Source organism: Pterocles gutturalis, unplaced genomic scaffold (genome assembly GCF_000699245.1).
Source record: "Pterocles gutturalis isolate BGI_N339 unplaced genomic scaffold, ASM69924v1 scaffold25533, whole genome shotgun sequence".
In the NCBI taxonomy this organism is placed as follows: domain Eukaryota; kingdom Metazoa; phylum Chordata; class Aves; order Pterocliformes; family Pteroclidae; genus Pterocles; species Pterocles gutturalis.
The window spans coordinates 68,379-85,391 of NW_010118800.1; the positions used below are offsets into that span (position 1 = coordinate 68,379).

Below are 17,013 nucleotides of genomic sequence, written 5' to 3' on the forward strand. Positions count from 1 at the left end.
CTGTTTAAAAGTAAAATACACACATGAAAAACTCGCCTGTCTGTCCTTTCAACTGAAGGAGACTGCAATTTCAACTCTACTTCATACTAACTCCACAGTAATAAGACATATTTTATTGCAACCAAACAGGCTAGGCTTTTTTCCTTCTGAGCAGGTCCATACTAGATTTCTGATGCATATAGAGCACATGGCTGTGAAAGACATGAATTCGGTTTCAGGGAAGGCCCAGCTCAACCTTTTTGAATAAGTTATTTTTACAGGCATGTCTCCAATGACACTCACCCCTACTTAGCTCAACAGCTAAAATGATCAAACAATTACTGAAAAAAAAAACAACATAACAGGAAAAAAAGAAAAAAATGGTCAGTGATCTTGGAACTACAGGAGATGCCCAGGAAAAAAAAGGGAAAAAAAATTCCATCAATTTTACTTCTTCATGCTTTCCTTTCTGCTGGGGATAATCCTATGTTGATTACAACTGTTGCAAAAATTGTAGGGTTTAGACATCATGTTAATAACCGCAAAAATAATGGCAAAATCAATTTTGTCATGGGGGTCCATAAACATAAAAAAACTGCTCCTCCTGGGTAACCTTTGTAATAATTCTGTATGCTCAAAATGGATTTTCACAACACCTGACAGACAGAAGTCTTGTATTATTTTCATTTTGTCCTTAAATCCTGGGAAACAGCTGAGTCAACGCTGATTCCAATTAGTGACCATTCAAAAAGGTAATATTTTTAAAGTTTTAGCTAATGATGGAATAAGTGCTTGTGAAGAGTTTATGGGATCAGTGTGGGAATTGTCTAAAATAATTCAGCAATATATTTCTAACTTTTGCAAAAATAAATTTATTGTCACGGTAATTAGAAGGCCTATAAGACCTTAGCTGTCAGTTTGAGATTCCTAGGCTACTTATTAGTCACTTTAGCTGCTTCTGCAGGCATTGAAATGGGAGACAGGCACCTTTGAAGGGCAAATAATCCCAATCATCTCAGACATTTACCTTCAAATTACATCATATAGGTCCCTTCTGTCTACTGAATGCAGGTGGGATTTGCAGGACTTGTGAATGCCATACACCTGGCTTGAAGCAAGATGAACTCCACCCTCAGTGGGATTTGTGGAGTCCAGCTAGAAACAGCCAGAAAGACCTCTGCAGGCCTTACAAGCCAAAAGTAAGAAAATACCAAGTAATCAGAACGAATATGAGAAACAACTGACAAAGAGCTGAGAAAGGTGCTGCTGGGAAAAATAACAGTGTACCATTCGGAACAATGATAAAATAAAGGGAGAAATCCTCTATGGATCTTAGACAAAAATTTAAAGGGCTGTAACTCAAATTACTGGCATCAAAAGAACTACATTTCATGGAACTTACATCCAGTTCACCGCAATTTACAGGCACATGGGTCACATCTTTAAAAAGTCAAGGACTACATTGTGAATTGTGAAGCTAAAATTACTAACTGGTTTCATTAAGTGGAAACACATTCAAAGGAAGAAGTCTCCTTCCCAGGTAAAGGCACAAAGACACTCCCAGATGCTCAAAACATTCATTTCACAGACACGTCTGACACCACAAACTACCCTTCTCACCCTAGCACAGCTAACAAACAGAAGCATCCTTAAGTATATATCTTGATGGTAGGGCTACATTGCAGTAGAGAATACAGAAGGTCAGTTTTATACAAAGTATAATAGAAGCTGTCAGCTACAAAAGTAGTTGCTTCACAGAATGAATTGCACTGGAAGCATAAAGAAATGCCACAGGCACCAAAAGGAAAATATTAAGTTGTTCCTCATTCAAAATAAAAAGAAGTTATTATGAACCCTGAGACAAAGTTCACGTCTCAAAATTTCTTATGAAATTCTCTAGGAAAATAACCCTTTAAGATACATGTAAGTTTCTCACTGATAGTTCAAGTTAATGCTCACTCTCCAAGAGCTTTATGTATTGATTTGACAACATGAGATATGTTTCATACCAGATTTAACTAAGCTGCAGGATTCGGGATCTTCCAGCCGGACATCTGAAAATGAAGCTTCAGATGGCTGCTTCTTCTGTTCCTCTTTTAAACTCAGTGCAATTTGCTGCAGGGGAAGATATACCACACAATTTAAATTTTTTTTCTGCTTATTTTAAGCAGCATTATGCTGCTTTGATTACAATAGAAAAAAGCACAATAAACTGCAAAAGGAGTCAGCTATGCTCAGCTCCCCAGTGTTTCAAAGAAATTAAAACAAATAAAGACAGATGTTTCCAAAACAGTATCAGAAGTATTTCAATAGCAATTTAAGATTCACAAGTACTATATAGTTCTCTGTAAAGCACTGTTCTTTCCATTTTGCCTAGTTTTACTGATCTCTAAATAATAACCAGTCCAGCAACCTAGAAACACAAGCTAAAAATAGGGGAACCCAAATTCAACATTTACTTGGATTTCATACAGATAATCTCGGTGATGGGTTTATTCCTACAAACAATACGTGCAGATGGCCCCCAAGCATGCTCTAGCTTGTTCCCTGAAGGAGTTCAACAAAAAGGTTTCCGCTAACATTACTCAACACTTCCATATTTCAACCTTTTTCACTACTTGGTCCACTTCAAAGCAACGAGAGGCAGCAAGAATGGGCAGAGAACTGCATTAATATTTGAGCAGAAAAGCACAAGAAATATTTCTGCCCTGTGCTTTTAACATTTTAATAATTCATTTACTCAGACAGAAGGTCTCTCTAAATAGTAAGGTTTTGAGGCTTAAAAGCAATCAAGTAGCAAAATGAATCTCAAACCTGGCAAAAGCAGGAGTCTTACGAGGACATATGAAGTACAGCATAATTTCTCGATCTAGAATGAACTGCAAAACTCACTTTCTTCTTCTTCCTAACTGAACAGCCATGGGACCCTAGTTAGAAAATAAGGCCTTGTGTAGACTAAGTATCTGAACTGCTTGCCTACAGAAGTTATAGCTAACATTAAAAAGTTCTCACAATTGTCTTTTCATCAAGTTCTATTCACACAATTTTAGCAAAAAAAACCCAACCAACCAAACCTGCACTAGGTATTCCAGTAAAACTTCTGAACACTAGCTGTTCTGAATGTAGGGATGCCATTTAACTGCATTCTACATGGTGGGCTTCCCTGTTACTATTTTTGCTTTTTCTTCCAAAACTTATTTGCCCTTAAACTTTCAGTATAAAAGGCAAGTATCCTAAAAACTCACTAGCTTCAGGATTTGTAAATGCTTTCCTAAAAACCTATGAACGTCCCTTACAATCACCAAAGCATAAGCTGTAACATAATAAAAGCTTTACACATGTATAAAGACAAGATTACAGCCATGTGAGTTCAGTTCTAAGAAGTTTCTCACAGTGTTTGTTTATAGGCAAGAATGAACACAATAAAGTACAGTTATACAATGTTAATTTCTTCCAGCCCACAACAATAAATACATATATATACACAACACATAAAACACAGAAGATTCATAGCTAAGTAATGCTCTGATTCTGAAGTCAAACAACAGCTTCTCTACCAACCAGTCAGCTGCAAGTAAGTCCTAGAATTTTCTAAGCATCATCAGCTATTCCGGTAGATAGATGGAAAGTGGAATAGAGCAATCTGGATCTTGCCAGTCCATGCCAGAACCGGCCTTCTTAGTCAACTCAAGCCTCTGACAGCCTGGGCCTCTCATTATAAAATGCATGGCAACAGTTATCTATTATACTTAATCCCTTCCATGGAGTGCTACCTTTCAGTTGCATATCAAATGCAGTTTGCTCTAGTCAAAAACTAGTTTGAAGTTTTCCATTGGCCACTTTTTAAATTCTGTGAGTAGTTTTGTTCTGAAATCTTTCATCAATATAGTGTTAACTTTTTAAAGTAAGTAGAATCAGTACGACTGCTTTCAAGAGGAACACTGACTCAAAGGGTTTGAAATGACTACAAAATGGCTAATACTGATACGAACTTGAAAAAGGCTACTGGAAACCATTGCTGACACGTTGAATTATCTAAAGGTAGAAACAAGTCTCCCCTCACTTCAGCTCAACTAGAAAATACACTGGGTAAATACCTACTACTTATGAAAGTAAATAAAAATTTACTGTTATGAGAGAAAATTTAGAAGCTTCAAGTTCAGAGAGAACTGTTAACTGTGAGAACTATCACCAGTTTTATTGAGTTTGAAATAAAGTGTTCTCTGAGATCTCATCTAGGATCATGATTTAATCAGTGGTGCCAATCTGATAGTGCCAGTAATACTACATATGCCTAAGAACTGGAAAACCCCATCTGCAAAGCACTATATTGCACAATTGTATATACTGCATATAAAAATAAAACTAATCAAGGCCAATAAAAAAGCCGATGCCATACCTCCATCATTTCCAACTTGTCAGGATATGCAAGATCACCTGGGGCAGGCTTATAGCCTGTGATATCAGTCTGAATGTAAATATGCGTCCTATAGACAAGACGCTCTTGTACATCTTCTAACATCTGCTTGACACCAGCTGCAAACGCACCCAGTTGTTCAGCTGACAAAGGAAAAAAAAAAAAAGGTACAAATTTGTTAATTTAATTGCAAAACAAGCTTATAAACACAGAAGTTTGAAGTATCCCATACAGAACCTTCACAAAACTGGCTTGCTGCAGATGAAGTCTGACTATTTTTGGAACAGTGGCACGCAGACAAATTTGTGACAAACAAGGAATTACTGAACTCCATATTGCAGTCGTTTCAGCTCCTCAAATTTTCATTAGGTTGTGAAAATCCAATCTCACACTGACAACATCAGACGCCATATTAGCATTAAGCATTTTAATTAACTGTGACCTGGGCATATCAAGTGGCATTTCTGCCTGGACAGTAAACCAACGTGCTTTGGTTCTATCAAAGCCAATGCCTACAGTGTTACTGTCAGGAGCTGACAAGCTAACTCACATGCCTACCTACCAGAACAGATGATCCAAAGCAGCTCATGTCCAACTTAAGGACTATTGTATCAGCCTAAATTTAAGTAGTAGAAAGTTACTTCTTAAGATTAGCCAAGATGATGTCACCAATCTTCTCCCCCTTCCCAACAGTGTTACAATTCTACTTCTAGGAAAATGAGCAATTCTTCATGATATTGGCACAGCTTCAGAGACAGAGGGCTACACTGTCTCATATAGCAGCTACCAAGTATGATTTCTGTCTATCACTTGGTGCAAGGTTAAGATTGTGAAATGATTCTATTACACATTGGTCATACCAAGGAAACAAGATAGCAGATTTTTTTTTCCTGATGATCAGCTCACTTCTATGAGACTATGAGCTCTGAACACTTCCAAAACTCAAAAATTTCTACCAGCTATGTAACTCCCCCTCTGAAGTTCCAATTTCTAGTCTGGTAAACACTGCATCAAGCAGAATGAAAAAAACAGGTTTGCATTATTTTGTTTTATCATCACATATGCAGAAAGTTCTACATGGATGCTGCAGGGTCAAGCAAAGCAATTAATTCACTTGAAAAGTTCATTTGAATAAATCCTGGTGTGTGTATACACGCACTGGGTGGATGCTTGCTTGCATTTGTACAATCTAGGGAAAATAGGACTCTATAACACCAGTATGAGTTTAAATGAAGATATACACAGACCCATAAATACCTTCCTATTATAAACAAAAAACCATAATTTATTTAAAACAACCTGACTTCGTCTTTTACATGTTTAAGATACATGAGAAAGAAAAAAAAAATCTAGGGACTTTTTTGCCCATGTAATTTAATAATTTTATCAGTTAAGAAGACAGTTAAAAACAATCAGGTTCCATCTATGAGTTACCATTGTTCTGTACATGATCTTCAAGCATCTCATTTTTGAGAATCCCGCAGAGTTCAGAAAGTGTCTCTAAGTGAATGACATGGATGATCATTGGCCTCAGGACATCATACAGTGAAAGACACAATTTCTCCAGGAGTTCACTGTGAAGAAAAAATTAAAAAAGCAAAACACTTTCAAGATCCCACAATACCAAAATAAAATTTTATCACAAACACTATGGCAAAGATTCTTAAAAGGAGGGTGAGAAAACAATGCAACACGGTATCATAGAAGACTTAAGAAAAGACTTTTTACAACATGAACCCCTGATTTCCTACAAAGTCTTTAAGAGATGTGGGATACCAACCACGTTAAATGGTGGTACAGTTTTGAATTCATCTTAAAATAATCTTAAAAAACAACAAATAACTTGACCTGTCACAAAGGGAAGACACTGCAAGCTGGTTTACCTGGCTTCTGTGTAAATAAATGCTACTGCTGAGATCAGAATCACACCCACAATTTCCCCTTGGGAAAAGCCTTATCTGATTCCAAGTACTCAACAGTTTATTAGAACCAGAAGCACATAAACAGTGACACAGGAGGAGAAGCTTGGTAACCTTTTCTGTAACAACTTCCAGCATTGCCGGGCACACTTTCCAATCTGAAGTTACAATATCAGTGCAATACAAAACACTAGAAATCCCACTTCCATTTATTTTCTTCTCTCCTGTTCAAAGTGATGTATATCTTGGTTAAGACACCAGCAGCATTCATTCTACGCATTTTTGCCATTCTTAATGCTCCCTTCACTAATCACAGATTAGCTAATAACGCTGTTGTCAGTAGCAGAAAATTCAAGTAATTCTCCAGTTAGACTTGGAAATACAATCACTAAAAATATTTAAGTATTTACAGTGTAGTACAGTTGTTGATATTATTGTACTATATTTTTTTCATAATTCACAAAGAATGGCTGACAATAGAACAAGGACACTTCAGTTGCTTTCAAAGTGGGGACAAAAAAATGCTCACAAAAGAAACATTATGAATGTCTTTCTTCTGTTGTATTCTATAGCTCTACAAGCAACTTGATAAAACAGTAACTCTCCATATTAAAAGCAGAAACAAAGGAGAGCATTGCCACAGCCTAATTATCAAATACAACACTCAAACTCAGATCTCTACTTTTGGCTAGATTTTTGGTAAACTCTTTTATCTGTACATAGACCCCTAGTTACTATGCCTTCAGAGCACCTCAGCACTTCAGAAAAAAATGAGGCTATCTGTTATGCAGCTAAGAAAAACCTAATAAAGTAGTTACAATTTGAAACATTTCCCTCTAAATATTTTATTAGACGTAGGCAAAAAAAGGAAGCAAGTTCTTATGAAAGGAGGTAACTACTTTCCATCAAGATTCAAAAATAATTAGCACTCTATTCTCATTCTTGGCGTGAAGAGCAATAGTGATGAAATTTCTGTCTGAGCAACATTTTACACTGATTTCAATTAGAGATGTTTACTTCAAGATTTGGACTGAGATGGCTAAATTGGTTCTTAAGTCAATTTAGTTAGGTCACCTAAAATCCTGAGCATGTCCCACATGAGACCTCCGTTTCTTAGGAAAGAAAAAGACTGCCACTACTCTGGCTCTATGGCATACTTCTAGTACAGCTTTATGCGTTTATGGTTCTGCTTTAGCTTTAGAGGACAGAGAAGGTAATGGGCAGTATTTTTTCCAGGTTAGACTTACTCAATTCAAGCCACACTTGTTTTTGAGATAATACAACACTCAAAACCAGTGTCTCGGTTATATTAATAGGAATAAACTTCATTTATGAACTTCATAGCAAGGGAACACAACCTGTCCAAATTTCAAAATTAGATACCATTACTAAAAAATACCAGCAAACTAGAAAAGGGGAACAATCTACTCAATTGCTCTAATATTACAGGTCTGTTGTAAAAAACTTACAATACTTGTATAATGCAATTACCATGTGAAGACAACAACCTGTCCCTCTTCCAGATCTAGGCAGAGCAGGTACAGATACTGGCACTGTCATGTGTCTACTACCCCGCCTTCTGTTCTGCTCACATACAGCCAGATGTAAATAGTCCTTGACTGTAAGGGCAGCTCACTAACTCTAAATCCTTGATGAAAAATGTCTGGAGTTCATCAGCTTAATTTTTTACACTGAAGTAAACGAAAAGCACTTCTTCAACTGACTGTACAAACTACTGGCATAGAGGCAGTACAAAACCAGCTGAGAGATGTAGCATTGTAAACTTCTACAGCTATTTCCAATGCAACTGTGTGTCTTCATCTCTTTCCGACCATCCACAGAGCATTTACATTACTCAGATTATTTATAGAGCATGTACACTATCAGCTTCGCTTGAAGAAAAAAGAAAACAAAAGAACATCAAATTCTGACACATAAAGTGATTAAGGTTTTCCTTCTTACTGCTTCTTACCAAACCACTACAATGTAACCTTTTTGCTATTATAACACTGTCTGCTATATCACAGCATAGTAAATACAACATGCAGTAAAACAAAACCAGTATGTACCACCTACTCCAGTTTTGGTGTTGGTTTTGTGAAGAACTCATTGTAAAGCTGATGTTCATCCTGGCATACATGGACCATAAAGGCACAACCACTTCGTACCTGTATTCACAGAAATATCAATACTTGATTATTAAATTATTTTCCTTGAATCAGTACGACAGGAGGTATTACAGATATTATTATATATCATTATACTATCTACTGTATTGTTATTACTACAGCTATGATTAAATTAAAGCTTTGTGAAATTCAAAATTATTGAGATCAACTATAAACTAAGGACTGAAAAGATGTTAGTAGTCAAATAAAAGCTCACTGTGCAACTTCTGTCACTTTGTTTTTGATGAAATTTAAGAAACCATATTTTATGCTTTTGAAAATACTCCTTTGTGAGTTTTGTAGCAGAGCAGTTTTTACAGAATAATCTTTCACAAAACACGCAGTAGTTGAAAATATTAATAAAATTTTAATGATTCAAAACCACAAACAAAAGTGACAATTCTGCATGTAAACAACTGGATTAAACAGGTATGTTTTACCTGGGGGAGAGGGGACTAAAACGCAACAAAAACCCTACAACACATGACTGCTTTACCTACCAGAGCGCAATGATCTCTGTTGTTCTGACTGGTTAATTCTGTAACAGTGCTAGCGATACTTGGACCAAGCAAGAGCTCCCTCTGGTCGAGGTAACATTGATGGATTTCATTGAGAACTTGTTGATATCTAGACAAGAAATTAAAACAGTAACCACATCCTGAAGTTAATTTTCTGGTAAACATAAAATTCATTCTAGTGTTCTCTTTTAGGCCTACATAATTTCAATTTTTAATACTTTACTTTTGTTTAAATGCTGTTTAGCACATTAGTCATTTAAAATAAAGATTTTCAAAACTTAAACTTGTTGAAAATAAATTATGAAGACATACTCACTCTGGCATTTTTTCAGATCTTTGCTCTACTTGTTCAATAAGAGTCTAATCAACAAAAAGAAAAAAGTATTATCAGTAAATAATTTTTTTCTAATAATTGGAAAACAGTTTGCAGTATTTTTCCATAGACACAATATGCAATCTTTGGGCATTCACACTTGCACAATATGTAATCCTTGCATTCACACTACTAATAAATTCAAGCCTCATTTTCACAGCTTCCTTTTTAACAGATAGTTACCAGCCTACTTACTCTGACTTTGGGAGCAGCTGCTCTGAATTTTACATAAAACAGTGTGAAGGCATTGTCAGAATTTGGCACAGCTGAAGGATCCTGAAAGAAGAGATAAGTAATTGGTTTAAAAGGAGAATTCTGTGTTTGGCTTCTAGTATTTAATGGCTGCAATAATTGGGCTCTAAAACAGGGTATTGGTTCTTCACATTTATAATACCAGTAGAACAGCTCTTTATCACTTTCCACCTAGAAAGGCACACCTGTTTCAGAACTCTGATAAAGCCAGATGGGAGAACAAAACACATAACAGAAGTTTCAAACAAAAGTCTCTACAGCAAAAGTAACCTTTTCAGTAATTACAGCATCCTCCCTTAGAGACAACTATTTTCTCTGGGCCTGCCACAGTAGTACTGATTGTTGCTCCTTAATCTGCATTACTAAAATGGAACAAAATCCCCCTTTTATCTGTCAGTCGCAGCTAAGTTTCAGTTCGCATTCAAGCTTCAACTAGAATGCTAAGTTTTGAGGCAGTGCCCCTGTGGCTTCCCAGCTTAGTTGGGCCAACAGCTTGAACTTAGACAAATTCTATCACTAACAAAGCAGAGCAGAGACCCAGTTTAGCCATCAGGGTTTCTTCCCCTTTTCCCAACTGATGACATAGAGAGAAGTGGATGGCCTTCGCTTGAAACATGGCAGGGACAGGAAAACTCTTTCACCTTCCGCATCTTCTACGTTCATCCCTGTGAACAACCTGATCATATTTCTACAAACACAGATCAAAATCCCCACACGCTCACAAGTGAGGAGTAACAAAGAACATCTAGATCTCATCAGTCCCTTTCCAGTCCTGACAAGGTCTCTTGTTGTGTTGCAACAGGAAATCTCAATGCTTGATCACAACTAAAGACAACTGGTCCAGGACTGCCCTTCTAGCAGAAGCAGTTAGATGTTTCAGAGAAATATGCAAACCATCCAAAAAACCCCATGTAGATGGGAAGGAAGAGGTCATCTGACTCCTAAAAAAGGTCTCCTTCCTGAATTAAAACTGCTAAGCACCAATTCAAATCCAGAAATTAGGTTTCACTTCTTTCTGTAGACACGCTTATTATCAGAGATGTTCAATTCTGCTTGAATTCAGCTCAGTAATGGCAATCCATTGGCATCAAACCAAGCTATGATACTTTCTCTGAAATAAAAACTAGTTTTGTACCTAACATGAAAAATGTTCAATGCCACTTAACCAACATCTTCACTCCAGAAGTATCCTTTCGCGAGTTTCCATGAACACTGTCTAAAATCCCCTTCTTTTAGGCCTGTCAATTCTCAATTCTAGCATCTTTCAATTTACTGGTTACCCCTCATGACGGTAAATTTGCCTGTAAGAGGACTGAGCATAAGGCATACAACAATTGGAGAAACAAAGTGGGTAGAAAGAGACATTTTCCCCTCCTTTCTCCTCTGCCAAAACATTGCAGCACAAGACTATTAACATTTTAATGAGACCAAAAAACCTCCCTACTCACCTTTCTGCCTAAATTGCACCAAAGTGAGTGGGAGTAAAGCACCCAGCTCTTCCCTGTGACTCCCTAACATCTCTGTCAACAATTTAAAACTAACCAAAAGATATTGCCAAAACCAGTAGGAACCTGTCACAGTTATTCTCTGCAGCTACAGCAAGCAGTGCAGGCTTATAAAAAAATGTTTAGATGACCAAGAACACCCCAAAATACTTATGAGAATATAATCCTGAGAGAGTCATGTAATGAACTCAGAGTTGCCGTACTTTAATAGTTTTCATCCTACTATTCCGCATTCCCATATTCATTCTTCAAGTATTCTCTGCAACCTCTCCGTCTCTAACAATCCATCTCCAAAGCAGACGCCCTCAGCATCCTTGTTTCTCTTGTGCACCCTCCCCACTTGGCAACACAGACAACAGCATGCACTGCAGCTGATTGAGAGCTAAAGGGCACAAACTGGTTCAGGAAAGCATGGTGTCTGGCCAGCTGGTTTCAGTCCAACTCAGTTGTTTATCCATCCCTGGCCTTCACCAAGGCTACTATCCACTTACTTCAATTCGCCTACTTCCCCTTCTTCAATTCCCAGAATTTTTAAACTATTACTAGTTTTAAAACTTTTGGATCACTAGGTCTCTGGCTGAAACTTGGCCAATCTAAACAAACACTGTGGTATAGGACTGACTTATTTTCACACGACTGCTGACACCTCCCATCCTCAAAAAAAAAAAAAAGAGCAGAAAAGAGTGTAGCATTACAACAGACATTCCAGTATAGCTCAAGTTACCACTTACTGATTCACCTTACCCTTTTCATTAACTGGCTTGTGAGGTTCTGTAGTGTATTCACAGTGTATGTCTTGATAAGGTGCATAGCTTTAGAAAGGCATTGTTTAAACTTAATCAAATATACAGGATAGTCTTTAAAATTTGGCTGAAAGAAACAAAAAAAATTAAATACGAATAAGTTAAAAATTTATCAAAACTTAAAATATTATTTTTACTACCTAGAAATGCTAGTTTGTACAAACTAAAACAGTATTTTATAAAAATTCAGCAGCATATTAAGGATATTCAGTAAAAATTTCTGAAGTTTAAAAACTGAAAACTTTGCTTTCTTATTGCATTTGGCAGAGAGAACATTTTATAGGAAAAAAACCCCCACAAAAATAGCATGAATACACAGTTTTGAAACTATTAAGATTTAACTATAATCAATACTGAATTACTTACATGTGATGAAATATATGCAATACAATCATCGAGCTTAGCCAGCATGGGAATGAATCCTTCACTGTTGACGGACAGCGTAGGGGAATTCAATTTCTTTGGAAAACAAGACAACGCATCATTGTATGAAACCCAAGTAACTTAGTGTTGGTGATAAAGTTCAGAAGGTCTGCACACTTTCATATTCTAAGACTATTAACAGTGAAATAATACTTACTGTGTTGATGTTTTCCAGCTCATTAAAATAAGAAAGTTTCTGCTGGATGTTTTCAGCGAGGTCAACAAGTTCTGACTATCAAAAAACAGCAAATAAAAGAAAATCAGCAACGTAGCAAGTAGCTTAAGTATATATTTACGTATGTATGTATAAATATATGTATATAATTATTCAGCCTCCCTTTCAGCTCTCAGAACACATCAGTGTTAACTAGCTCTAGATATCTTGCAACTAAATAAGTACAAGAAAATATGCATAATACAGCAAATTCAGCAAATTGCTGAAAGAGAAAGACACATTACTCTCAGTAATTTATTTAGAAACATATATTCTACAGGTTTGTCAGTAATCCACAGATACTATCGCATACAAACAGCAATGTTGTCATTAGTATTACAGAGAACTGTAGGAATCCTGTATTTCAGGACTGGAGCCTTTAAAAGCTCTCCCTTACCCTGTCACGCTAAAAAGACGTGTTCATTATACCAGTGTTGCAGCAGTTCCTGAGGAGAAAAAGTACCTGGGAAATAAGCTTCTAACTTAAAAAAAAAAAAAAAAAAAAAAAACTTTCTTCTTGCAATAAACAGCTCAAAATACTTCTGTGGTAAGAATTATCAATCTCAATAAAGTTTGCATTTGTCAGGCATCAGTTACAAAAGCTTCCCTCAGCTACCTATCCTTCTTTACTAAAGTGTATATCAACACATACTGAACATTTTACTGCACAGAGCCTGACACCCTAGCTGCAGGTGAAACACATCAAAAATTAGGTCCAAAGCAAATGGAGGGACTGTCGTCACAGCTCACAAGTTTTCCCAGTCTGAGAAAAATAAACTTTAATTTAATCTTAGAAGTTTCCAGTAATCCTCCCACCAAAGATTACCTGCTCTTTCAGAAGTTGTTCACAGGCCTCATGCAGCGTTCCTGTCTTCGTGGACACAAAAAGATACTGTTTTTGCAGTGACTCCAGGTGCTGAAGGGCACTATTCACATCGTTCAAGATAGCATCACACTGCTCCTGAAAGCCAGACAAGTAATCCCTCATCTGTCTAGAAAAAAAGAATCAATAGATAACAGAAGTAAAATTTCACTTTCGGTATTTGCAAATCCAGTTGCCTGCAGAGACATTGGTGCTACCTTTCCCTCTCTAGGAATAAAAACCCACCTGCATCAAGCAAGAGTGCCCAATAAGCAGGTGTCTCATGACCTGCAGAAATAACAGAGCTATAGGGTTTGGAAAAGCCACTGCAGTAACTCCATTTCCCTGATATTCCTTATAGCAAGCCTACCTAGAAAGCAGGAGTGTTAAGCACAGCTACTCTAGAGCACATGAATACCATCTAAATGTGACAGCACAAACATAGCGATGATTGCAGGCCACTGCCAGCAGCCAAATTCTATCAGCCTTGCTTCCAACAGGGGTGTTAATTTGAGTCTCCTCTTCTATACAATTTTCATTTTCCATTTAGAAATTAGTTTTACTCTCCTAAAGTAGTTTAAATTATCCAGAGGATCCAAAACTTACTAAAAGAGGCTTAAATTAAATAGATCCAGTATCTAATGTCACCAAGTTTCTCTAAGGCTCAATACAGATATAAACTCTAAATGATCACTAAATACACGTCAAGCATTCAGCTTGACTGAAACATCCTTTAAAATTAATTACTCCTCGATGTCAGTTAAAACTTCTGAGCTCTACTTTACCACACACAAAGCATCAAGTGAAATCACAATTCTCTGTAGTTGTGTGCAACCCTTTAGTGTACAACAAGCAAATAACTTAATTCTTTTCCTCCCGCTCCTCTGGCCTCCTGCAAACTATTACGTATTGGCCGTCCTACAAACCATTCTGCATCCATGGCACACTTCAGTATCTGTGTGTGCTACAGCGAACGCGTCAACTGACAAAGTGCAAGGGCGCTACTCTGTTCAGATTGTTAATGATCTCATCGTGGGCTTAATATGTGCCTAAACCTCTGCTTTTAAGAATCGCCACATCCTCAAATGTCAGAGCAAGAAAGAAAGCAGCAGACCAAAGAAAAGCAAGGAAAAACAGAAGAGGGAAGTGCAGCAGCATCTCTCTGTGGCCAACGGTAAGTTTGTGAAGTCTCAAACATATGCCAGTTCCCATAAAAGTGATCAGCAGACTTGGCTAAGCCATTCGGCTGTACTTCAGACTCTTCAGGAATAACTGCGAAGGTCACTGGGAAGGGGTTCTTCTGAGCCCGATGGAAAAGTCAGTTAGACAAAAATAGATGAGAATGCTAAGTCTCAAAACTGGAGTTGAGCAAAGTGTCAAGGAATGCAGGGAATGCAGACACAGAGTCACAGCCATAGTCACTGGTGAACCCAATGTCCATAGCAGAAATTACTACCAGCCACACCTGCCTACGCAGTCTCTCCCTCAGAGGATGCCATTGCAATAGAAGCAGCAATTGAAACAGCGTATCAAAGCTCCTAGACTGCATTTGCCTACAGCCCCCTCTATAAGCCCAAACTAATTTCAATCTGTCTTAATACACTGGGCAGTTCAGAAGGAAATCTGTGTCCCTTTTAACTGCTCTGTCACAAGAGCAATAGCCTCCAGGATGGGAGTGGGGCACACCACCTTGGAAAGCTTCAGCTGTTCCAACACATTCCCCCTTCCCTGCCAGCTGAATTCAAATGTGTGCTAGTATTATATGGAAAAGATTAAGTCCTTCAAGGTTTAAACTGCCTACAGTGAAAGGAATTGAGGAAGAATACATACCTATACTTGGCACCTTCATCTTGATCCATCTGTGTTTGTACCTGAGCAAACCAGGAGAAGAACTAGAAGAGAATTTATGGTGTGAACAATACAGATACCACATACAACCAATTAAAAAAAAAACACAAAACAGATCTATGAAATTAAGATGAGCTTTTGTTAAAAACAGAGCTGCTTCTGAACTTGATTATTGATCAAGGAAAAACTATAACTACTTAATGTAGTCCCTTACAACTGAAACATTCTACTAGATGATCTTTAAGGTTCCTTCCAACCCTAACCATTCTATAATTCTATTCTATTCCTCCACTACATTAAAACGGGAAAGACTGAATATTTAATCTATTTTTATTTGCACAAGAACAAGGCTGTTACATTAGAAAGGGAGGGAGGGGGCACAACATTCTGCTATATTATGAGCAACATCACACCTTACTGAAGGAGTGCCTTACTCTCACGTAAGGCTCCACTTGAAATGCAAAAAGTATCTGTCACTTAAGAGCTATGACTTCAATGATTCCTCCCCCTACTGAGTTTCTTCATGCATCTTGAAAACAGCCCCAAAAAACTAACAAACCCACCAAAAGCCAGGCAAAAGACACAGAAAATCACAGAGTTCTCTGAAGAAGATTCCTGCAACTTGGAGGTTATTCAGCATCACTTACCTTCTGTGCTGTTTCAATTCTTTCATCCTCCATCCCCAGAACGGCAAATCCTTTCAAGAGGACATCCTCTGTGGATTCTGGAACTGCAGCGGTCAGTGTAACAGTTAGGGACTGGGATGTTAGGCTGCACAAATCTTCAATTGGAAGCTGCTCACAAAAACCCACAAAGCTTTAGTTAGAGAACTTAATAAGAACTAGTACATTCAGCCCAACTACAATAACGCAATCCCAAGCATTAACCTGAAAAAATTACAGGCATCTACTTTTTAAGAAACAAATGCAATGGACATTGTACGCATCCATCATAATACACCAATGACTACCACATCTGAATATTCAGAAACACCTAACATTTTTGCATTTTAGTTAAAGTCAGAAAGTATTATATGACATTTTTTAAAAGTACATGTTCATGTAAGAACAGAAACTGAATGTACAGGTACCTGACATACTGATAAGCTATACATTAATTTCCAATTCAACTTGTTCTAGATCCAGAGAAATGCACTAAAAAAGTTATCTGAGCACAAAAGAATTCAGAACACATGCAGAAGCAGAAATAAAAGCCACTATTGTCTACGTTACATGGCAACACAACTGCAAAGGAATTGTCAGATTTCTTTACTAGATATTCAGAGAAAATTCAAGACTTAATACTGACAGAATTTATTCAGGAAACAGTGTTTCATATTCTTTTACATGCTTTTTAATAAAAAAGTCATACTAAAAAGAAAGGCTTTTTTAGAAGACAAGGAGTAGCTCTGCTGAACGGGAATTATCGGCCACAATTATTTTTTTTAAGCAAGAAAAATAGGGGAAAAAGTAACTTGAGAGAAATTGTATTTAGGTATGTCTGGAGACAACTAACGAGCTTATATGGAATAAATTTATTCAAGAAAACAAACATCATTATATACTCTTCATTAGTATAATATTTTTTAATTCACTTGACAAGCACAGTATGCTTTCTATTGCTGAGAACATCAGTAACATAAAAACAGAAAATACTACTTAAAAGTAAATTGGTACCCCTCTAGAAAATTACTCAGTAAAATATTAATTGCCTGGTAATATTAGTCTGGCAA

At 37.1% G+C, this 17,013-nt stretch overlaps 1 protein-coding gene across 1 annotated transcript in view; it reads right to left on the reverse strand.

Annotated features, from left to right (window-relative positions):
- The window catches only part of COG3 (component of oligomeric golgi complex 3), a gene marked incomplete at its 5' end in the record, with an annotated part of 27,523 nt that extends 11,448 nt beyond the window's left edge, over positions 1-16,075 (reverse strand). The window contains 13 exons of the mRNA XM_010076371.1: positions 1,983-2,094; positions 4,379-4,539; positions 5,831-5,970; positions 8,392-8,483; positions 8,984-9,110; positions 9,318-9,361; positions 9,570-9,650; positions 11,876-12,001; positions 12,301-12,393; positions 12,515-12,589; positions 13,398-13,563; positions 15,264-15,325; positions 15,929-16,075. Coding sequence (XP_010074673.1) covers positions 1,983-2,094; positions 4,379-4,539; positions 5,831-5,970; positions 8,392-8,483; positions 8,984-9,110; positions 9,318-9,361; positions 9,570-9,650; positions 11,876-12,001; positions 12,301-12,393; positions 12,515-12,589; positions 13,398-13,563; positions 15,264-15,325; positions 15,929-16,075 — 1,426 coding nt within the window. The remainder of the gene's footprint in view (positions 1-1,982; positions 2,095-4,378; positions 4,540-5,830; positions 5,971-8,391; positions 8,484-8,983; positions 9,111-9,317; positions 9,362-9,569; positions 9,651-11,875; positions 12,002-12,300; positions 12,394-12,514; positions 12,590-13,397; positions 13,564-15,263; positions 15,326-15,928) is intronic.
- Positions 16,076-17,013: the final 938 nt, after the last annotated feature.